At 37.7% G+C, this 9,244-nt stretch overlaps 2 protein-coding genes across 2 annotated transcripts in view; one reads left to right on the top strand and one right to left on the bottom strand.

Moving 5' to 3' along the window:
• Positions 1-1,269: 1,269 nt before the first annotated feature.
• LOC147948258 (uncharacterized) lies at positions 1,270-2,163 on the bottom strand. Its single transcript, XM_087465980.1, has one exon. The coding sequence runs from the start codon at positions 2,161-2,163 to the stop codon at positions 1,270-1,272; it is 894 nt and encodes a 297-aa protein (XP_087322106.1).
• A 6,764-nt stretch (positions 2,164-8,927) lies between these two features.
• The window catches only part of LOC147948257 (meiosis-specific protein ASY2-like), a 3,125-nt gene continuing 2,808 nt past the window's right edge, over positions 8,928-9,244 (top strand). The window contains exon 1 of the mRNA XM_087465971.1: positions 8,928-8,963. Within this exon, the coding sequence (XP_087322097.1) occupies positions 8,928-8,963 (36 nt within the window). The remainder of the gene's footprint in view (positions 8,964-9,244) is intronic.

Raw genomic sequence — 9,244 nt, 5'->3', positions numbered from 1 at the left:
GCATCGATCGATGCAGGTGCCACAAAGCCAATCGGAAATTTTCTCCACAAAGCTTTAGAAGATTTACAAAATTTGCCTAAGTTTCCTTTATTTGCAATTAAGGCCCAAGACGTGTTTTAGAGTATTTATAGGATTTTTATGGTCATTGTTTAGACCTAAGTTATTTTTCTAGCAATTTTGATTCCAACCACCTTTTGATTGAGAGCTTTTGGGAGAGACAGATCTGATTTCATCTGTAGAGAGAAGATTCTTGAACTCCCTTCTTACTTCTTAATATCAATTGCTTATTATTCAGAAAAGATGTCTTGTTCTTCATTAAACATGTCTGAGTAATTTGTTTGTTAGGTTTAGAGTTTTTTATAGGGTTTTTACGGTTTATTAGATCTATTATTTTTAGGATTCATTATCTTCTGTGATCTTCATCTTAGGTTGTTCTTCATATTGATTCTTGAGTGATCACCTAGAATTAATACATAGGAAAATAAATTGATATAAGAATATAATTGATTTTCCTGATTAAACCTTTTGATGAACAAAATTATTTCTTGCAAAGAGATTTGATTTAATAATTTTGTGAACAATCTAAACTTGTTTTTAAAGCTGATTTTTAACCTTGAATTTTGCAAAGAGATTGGATTTTCTGGTTTTAAATTTAGATAATATTTGCAGTGAGAACTGATTTATTTTACAAGAGTGTTTAGAGTTCTAGATCTGATTTTGAATTGCTTGAATCCTAATTATTTGATTGATTTAATCTTCCACAAATTCTTGAGAATTTCCCTAGGCCTAGCTCATTGATCCTTTGAATTTATAAAACTTTTAATTCTGTTTTGTATTGTCTTTAATTTAATATTTTGATTTAGCATAATTAAAAGAGTATTACAACTGCAAGGCTGTTAGTACCATTAGGGTATTACAATTTGAGCATATCACTCATATTTGTTTTAATGGCCATCTACTTGCCCTTACAAGAGGGATTACTGCGGAGTCCATGAAACATCTCTTGAGAAATCAGAATATTATATGTAATTAACAGTCCCTTCACAAAAGCCGATTGAGTCTCAGAGATCAATGCTGGTAAAAACGTACGCAGCCGCTGACATAAGATTTTTGATATAATCTTGTAACCAACATTGCATAAACTAATGGGCCTCCATTCAGACATCCGGTTCGGTTTATCCACCTTAGTTATAAGACAGATATTATTTAGTCGTCTATCGAAATCACCCCCCCTAAAAGAAAGAGTCGACCAAAAGCTTTAAATCAGCCTTAACCGTACCCCATGCACGCTGATAAAAAAAGGGCCGTCATACTATCCGGCCCGGGGGCTTTATCAGGGTGCATCATAAATAAAGCCTCTTTGATTTCCTGTTCTGTGACTGGTTGCATCAGTGCCTCGTTAATTTCACCCGTGATGGAAGTACAAACTTCACCCAGTGTTTCCTCAAAATCTGTAGGATATGTGGATGTGAATATCTCCTGGAAATAAGTGGCAGCTATACCCTGAACCTTAGTCTCCTCTGTCACCCAATGGCCAGCCTCGTCATGAAGCCCAATAATGCGGTTCTTAGCCCGTTGTTGTTTCATCTGGGCATGAAAATAACTAGTATTTTGATCCCCAAGGCGCATCCACCGACTCCGACTTTTCTGATACCAGTAAATCTCTTCGTCCCGATAAGCCTCACGCAGCGTCAAAGTCAATTCCGAAATAACCTCAACAGAAACATAGTCATCCGCCTGAGCAGACGCTAAACTAGTCTTTAAATCCTCAATCGTTTCCTGACCGTACGGAACCTGCACTTTCTGCCACTGAGAGATCGCCTGACGGCATTTAATAATCTTATCCATCAAGTTCCCAGTTGCCCCCGCTACCCCAGAATCCCAACCCTCTGAAATGGCGCCGAATAACCCCTCTTTATCAAGCCACCGTCGGTCAAAACAAAAACTGCTCCTCCCTTGCCGGACTTTATCCTCGAGGGAAGCTAAAACCGGTTTATGATCCAAAGCAATCATTGGTAAATATTCCGTGAAGGAATCACTGAACAAGTCATGGAGCTTCTCATTGGCTAGAGCTCGATCAAGTCGACAACGAATTGGCTTTTTATCCCACCAACCACGCCAAGACAAGCTATCCCCAACCGCAGGAAACTCTAGTAAACCCATTTTTAAAAATATAAAAATATAAAATATGATTATCTTCTATTTTTAAAAATATAGAACAACATTGAAATATAAAAAAATTATGTTTTAGCAAAACAGTGTATCCCATAGTATACTATGGGTTCAAACCTAGTTATGTATTATTATTTTTTATTTGATAAGATTAATCCACATTTTTATATAAACGGTTAATGGTTCCTCGCAATATAAACGTTTCTTCAAATATTCAAACTATCGTCACTCCCTGTTTTAAAAATCGCCAGGTGTTAGTCAGACGGTGAAGGAGGGTCTAGCGATTAATCAGAAAATCGAATTTCAATCGGAGATTAATTAGAAACTAGTTTTAAGGGTTTTATCTATATATGTGTATAATATATTAAATCTGTAAAATATTAGTAAGAGTTAACATTAGTCCAGCGGTTTTCATATGTATTAAAAGCCTAGATATCACTAATTCGAACACCACATTCTCATTTTGCGCTTTTTTACAGTTTTTTAAATATATGCAAAACGACGAAAATGCCCTTGTCTTCTTCCTCTTGTATGTCTATCTGTAACGATCTGTAAACCCTAATTTAACTGCCTCTTCATTTTTTCAACTATTAGTTATTTTACCTTGTTATTATCAAAGTTTCAGCCCTCATATAAGAGATCTATGAAAGAAAATCAGAGTTAGAAGTTCAAAAGCCCTCAAAAATTTTTTTTTTGATATTTCCAGTTTGTTGGCCGATTAGGGTGAAATCCCGGCAGTAAGGAGCCACCCAGCGTTTAACCAGCGATTATACGGGCGCCTAGACCGATTTTTAAAACAGGGTCGTTACCATATCAATGACCCAAATATATAAAAAGATAGTTAATCCATGTGTAATACGCTTACAAATATAGTATGAAACTTGTGAACATTTTAGAGTGAATGGAGGGGACGAAAATCCAAAATTCCAATGAAAGTGATATCTTCTCGTCACGGATTCTAGTTCAGTCTAGCAACAAGACAATGAACTCCACCACCTCCGGGATGGATCAAGTGAAACTTTGACAGTGACCTTATTCAGGAGAAGGGAGATTTTACACAAATACATGAACTATTTATGGTTATTCAGAGACGAGGGAGGTCAAGTGTTATTTATCAGGGTGTACAAAGTTTCAAACCTCTTTTTCATCTTCGGGATGAAACTATCGGTTTTCTTTTATATATATATATATATATCTGATCGGCTTATCCGGTCTGCCACAAAAATACTATCATGTGGACTCGTCGCCAACACCTAAATGTTGGACTACTACACTGCCTAACCCTAAGTTTCAAATGTGTTCCAACTAATATCCAGGAATAGTTTGGCCGCCTGCATTTCTAACTATCAGGTAAACCAACTCGGCTACATTTCTAACTTTCCAATAAGATGTTGTTAACAACAGAGAGGAAGCTCGAACTTGGGATGTGAGAGTTTCACCCTTTTACCCATGATGGCCCTACTACTAGTCCACCACCGCTTGTGCAAATTTTATGCATAATAAACAAAAAATAAAAATATTGGCTTCTATGGAATAAAATAAAATAAAAAAAGTAAACAAATTATCTAAAATTTAAAGGGAAATTTGAACCTATAACCAACAAAAAATATTTAATTCATTGTCTAACTATTCTATCCATGAAACTATTATATATTGTATATTTTATATATTAATGACTAACTTATCCCTATCAACACCACCTTCTACCACCACCCTCTACCAACACCTCCGACCACCGTCAACCACCCAGCTCCGGCCACCGTTCACCACCCAGCACCGGCCACCCAACTCCGGCCACCGTCCACCACCTCCGGTGGCCAACTCCGGCCACCTCTGGCCACCAACTTCGGCGGCCAACTCTGACCACCTCTGGCCACCAACTCCGGCCACCTCCAGCGGCCACCACCTCCAGCGGCCACCAACTCCGGCCACCCTTAACCACCACCTCCACCAAACCATCAACATCCTTATTGGTAAATTTTACTACCCCTTATGTTAGATACTTAATTTTTTGAATTAACCTGCTATTCTTAAATACATTTCCTATTTTGGCTACCACACTAATTCACCCAAATTTAAATTGATTTTTAAAACAAACATAATTTTTTTTGTACACATTATATGGGCTATGCTGGACAGATCGTAAGTGCATACTCAATTGCATATCATTTTAACACAAAATCAATTTGTACAATGTGTTAATATTTTAAAATTCAAAATGCCCGATAAGACCCAAATTTAAATAGATAAAAATGACCTTAACAAATAGAGCACACTCCAGATTTAATAAATTTAGTTTAATCAAATTTAAAATATCACAATAAATAAACAAATTCAGGAAAAATAACAAACATAAGTAATTGTAACATCCGCGAACCATATTGGGGATTTGGGGAGTGGGTGTCGATCGACACCAAGAGCAGTGCCAATCGACACTCAGATCGACACCAAAGAATTCTGGTTCGACCTGATTGTTGTAATTGTCGATTCTGGTTTGGTTTAATTTAATTGGGTTATCTAAACAATGTATATAAGCGGAGGAGCGACCCAGGTTGAGGGTTTTGAGTGTTTTGTCGCCGTTTGAGTGAGGAAAAGAGAGATAGGAGAGAGCTTGTGGGTTGAGAGGTTTTAGGCTTGTTCTTGGTGATTTTTGGGAGATCTTTTGTTGTGGAAGGGAGTTTTGTTGCTGGGAACGAAGGAGAAGCTTCTTAAGGTTGATTCCATCGTTTTTGAGCCAAATCTTCCTACAAAAGAGGGGAGTGCATGACCATGGCTGATCTAAGCCTGAGAATCCTTTGTTTTGCTTGTTTTTTGGCTGTTTGTGTTATTTTCTTGTATGTTTGGGGTTGGGATGTGGTTCCCATGTGTTTCCAAGGATTTTGGATGCGTTTTGGACGATTTGGAGGTTTTGGGAAGCGGTTCTTCGACTTTCGGCTTCGTGCAGATCGTGTTGCAGAGTCAGTGTCGATCACCAAGTAGGTGTCGGTCAACACCATGTTGGAGCCAGTGTCGATCAACACCACTCTGGTCTCGGTCGACACCAACTTGTCTGTTGCGTGGTTTGTTGTGTTGTTTGTTGATTGTTAAACATTGGAAACTCAGTTACTTGTATGTATAGCCCAGTAGATGGGAGGATTGCCTCACTAAGTATTTGTGATACTTACGCATCTCATTTGTTGTTTGTGGTGTGCATGTTTGTGAAGTGGAATCATGGCGATAAGGAGGAGGATGATCTAGGGTCTTGTTTGTGTGTTGTTGGTTATATTATTTATGTTGGAACCTTGGTTAGGGTTATGTTAGGTTGCTGGATAGAATGGTTAGGAACGTTATTGTATTGATGATATATTGGTTTTGTATTATTGGTATGTTTCCGTTGTGCTTAATGGTTATTATTGGTTTAATGATGAGTTGTGGTTTGGGTTTGTTTAATTAAGTAGTATGGGATGCTTAATTATATTGTAATTATTATAATAAAATAAAAAACGGGTCGGGTTGTTTCAGTTTGGTATCATAGCCATTACGATTCTAGGATGGTTACGTGGATGGTTTAGAGCGGTTTAGGAATTTAATTGTTGGAATTATTTTCTTGTTGCTTGATTCATGATGTTGGTAAATTGAATTGATTATGAGTAGTTAGTCAATTTGCATGTGGTATGGAGTCCTAGTATCATCCTCTTCAAGCCTTCAATGAGATTCCACGGCAAGTGATCTTGTGTGTTGTTAGTTGTGTAGTGTTTTTAGCTTCTGTGCGAGAGGTGCAGTTGGCTATTGAAAGTTGTTGGAAGGTGGTGGATCATGCCAGTATTGGGAAATACTATTGGCAGTGATTGGTGGGAGTGAATGTTTTGCAAATGGAATTCTTTTGGATTTTTTGACTTTTGTGTCATGTGGAAAGGAAATAGCTCGGAAATTCTAAAAATGGAAAGTTTCCATAAATAGAAAGTTCTATAAATGGAAATTTGTCATAAATAGAAAGTTTCTAAAAATGGAAAGTTCTATGAATAGTTAGAACTTGTCTATTTTTGGAAAGGAGATGTGAAATGCTGGAGTGGCGGGAATGTTTAGAGTTTGACCTGCAGAGTGGTCACAGATGAGATCATCAGTTCTCAAGGATTTTTGTTTTGATTGGTGATGACACGGTGTTAAGAGAATATGCGGGTTCTAAAAATAGGAAGTTTTATGAATAGTTAAAACTTACATATTTATGGAAAGTTCGTTTGCAAATATGATATATCATGGTTTTTGTGGTTTTTAACCATGATATAAGGAGTCTTTTAGTGTCTTTTCCTTTGTTTCTAGATTGTTTTTGAGTCTTTACAGGTTTTTAGCATGGAAGGAGCAAAGTGGAGCAATTAGGATCAGTTTGGAGCAATAATCCGCAAGAAATCAACTTGGAATCGATCAGAGGAGATGGTGTAGATCGACAATGCCTTAGCATCGATCGACACCCAGTCCAAACCGACGAGAGAGCCAAATTTGGAAATTTTACAAAGTTACCCGAAGTTTCCCATATTTGCAAGAGTAGTCCCTGACGTGTTTTAGGACATATATATATAGTTTTTAGGTTTTCCAAACCCTTAAGTTTTATTCTAGCAAGTTTTATTTTTCTGCAACCCTGTGAGATTTTGAGAGCTTTTGGGAGAGAGAGATCTGCTTTGTAGAGAAGAATTCCTAAACTCCTTCTTATTCTTTTAATCTCTATTGCTTATTATTCAGAATCATGTCTTGTTCTCCATTGAATATGTCTGAGTAGTTTGCTTGTTAGGTTCAGGGTTTTTCACAGGGATTTTATGAATTATTAGATCTGATTATTTAGGATTCATTATCTATCTAGATCTTCATCTTAGGTTGTTCTTCATATTAATCCTTGATTGGCCATCTAGAATTAATACTTTAGGAAAATAAATTGATATGAGAATATAATTGTTTTCCTGATAAAACCTTTTGATGAGCAAAATTACTTTTTACAAAGAGATTTGATTAAGTGATTTTGTGGACAATCTAAACCTAATTTTATTGCTGATTTTTAACCTAGAATTTTACAAAGAGATTTGGATTTTCTGGTTTTAAATTTAGATAATATTTGCAGTGAGAACTGATTTATTTTACAAAAGTGTTTAGAGTTCTAGATCTGTTCTTAATTGTTTGAATCCTAATTAATTGATTGATTTAATAATTCATAATTTCCTGAGAAGTTCCCTAGGTCTAGCTTTTTGATCTTCTGAATTTACAACAGCTTTATTTAATATTTTGCATTGCTATTTTTAATTAGATTAAATATGTTTAGCATAATTATAAAACTCTATAATTTATTGTGTAGTCTTGAGTCCTTGTGGAATTCGACCCCTAAGTACTGCATTGACCTCTTAATTTGAGAGAGTAGCTCTAGGGTAAATTTGAGCAGATCAAATTTTGGCGCTGTTGCCGGGGACTCTTTGATCTACCATTAGATTTGAGTTTTAGATTTTGTCTAAATTTTTTTTTTTTTTTCAAACTAACACGCTTTTGTTTTCTTCTCTCTTGTGTGTTTTAGGGTGTATGCCTAATAAGCCTAACACAAGGAGCAACAAGACTGGTCCAATTCTGAAGCTTTCAAACCAAGAGTTGGGAAAACTTGAGCGTGAGAACAGAAAAGCAGCCAAATCTCTGAAGATGGTTAATACGATCATTCTGATGCGTGATGAGGCTGGTGTTTTGAGGGATCAAGAGGGCCATTTGCGCCAATGAGCAGGGCCAAAAGCTTGATGCAGAAGGAAACGTGATTCCTGAACCTGTTGTCAACGAGCAGGCTGTTGTGAACCAGCAAGCTGGTGTCCTTGATGATCCGGATCTTGGTGTCGATCGACACCAACCAGGTGGCATCGATCGACACCCACCTGCAGACGTGCGTGGAGCTGCCAACCACGTACAGAACCCCGTTCAACGACAGGAGAACAACCGGGATCTGATCAGGACCATTGTTGACTACAATCGGGCTGATCTAGTGTATGAGAATCGGTCTGCTATTGTTCCTCCCCCTTTTCAAAGGAATGATTTTGAGTTGAAACCTGCGTACTTTCAACTAGTTGGGCAAAGACCTTTCTCTGCTTTGCCCAATGAGAAGCCCTTGGATCACATTGAGCATTTTGAGGATCTGGTGACTAGCATCAAGACTAATGGGGTGACTGAGGACTACATCTTCTGCAAACTCTTCCCTTACTCACTTGCGAGAGAGGCATCTCAGTGGTTGAAACAGATGCCTGCTGGATCATTGACAAGCTGGCGTGATGTCAAGGTGGCCTTCCTCAACCACTTCTATGATGATGCAATGTCAGATGAGTTGAGAATCAAGCTGTCTTCTTTCAAGCAAAGACCAGATGAAGCCTTCAAAGCAGCTTGGGTGAGATTCAAGGCTTACCAAAGGGACTTTCCACACCATGGTTTCTCAAGGGTTCAATTGCTAAGTATCTTCTTCAGAGGGTGTGACTTGGAGTATCAGTTAGCTTTAGATGCTGCAAGTCATGGGAATTTCAAGACAAGAATGCCAGAAGATGCTGAATTGTTGATTGAGAACTTAGCTGCTAGCAATAGTACTAAGAGAGCAGATGCTGAAAGGAAGAGATTACATGGAGGATATGATTCAAATCAGCTAGCTTCTGTTAATGCTAAGCTTGATTCAGTGCACAATATTCTTGTGGGAAAGAAGTCAGTCCAATTTGCTGCTGAAGTTGAGACATTTGAGCCAGAGCCAGAGAATTCAGAGGAGAATGTCAACTATGTGTATGGAGTTGGGTATCAGGGACAAAGATTCGGTAATCAGCAAGGAAACAGACCTTACAATGGTGACCAGAAGCAGCAACAGAACAATGGCTATACAAGAACCTATGGGAATTCATCTAATCAGTCTCCACCTCCTAAGACTTCTTCTGAGAGTAGAATGGAGGCCATGCTTGAGCAGCTTCTACAAGGTCAAGAGAATTTGACAGTGACATTCAATGGAAAGATTGATAATGTCTACACTGAGCTGAATGGAAAGATTGAAGCATTGAACATTCATGTCAAGAAGTTGGAGAATCAGGTTATTCAGACTGCT

The sequence above is a fragment of the Camelina sativa genome, chromosome 2 (assembly GCF_030686135.1).
Source record: "Camelina sativa cultivar CO46 ecotype springtype chromosome 2, ASM3068613v1".
NCBI lineage: Eukaryota > Viridiplantae > Streptophyta > Magnoliopsida > Brassicales > Brassicaceae > Camelina > Camelina sativa.
This window is presented reverse-complemented; position numbering and strand designations above follow the sequence as displayed.

What these genes read in the sequence shown, in the direction of transcription:
- LOC147948258 (XM_087465980.1), bottom strand. Translation starts at nt 2,163, where the DNA reads ATGGGTTTACTAGAGTTTCCTGCGGTTGGGGATAGCTTGTCTTGGCGT.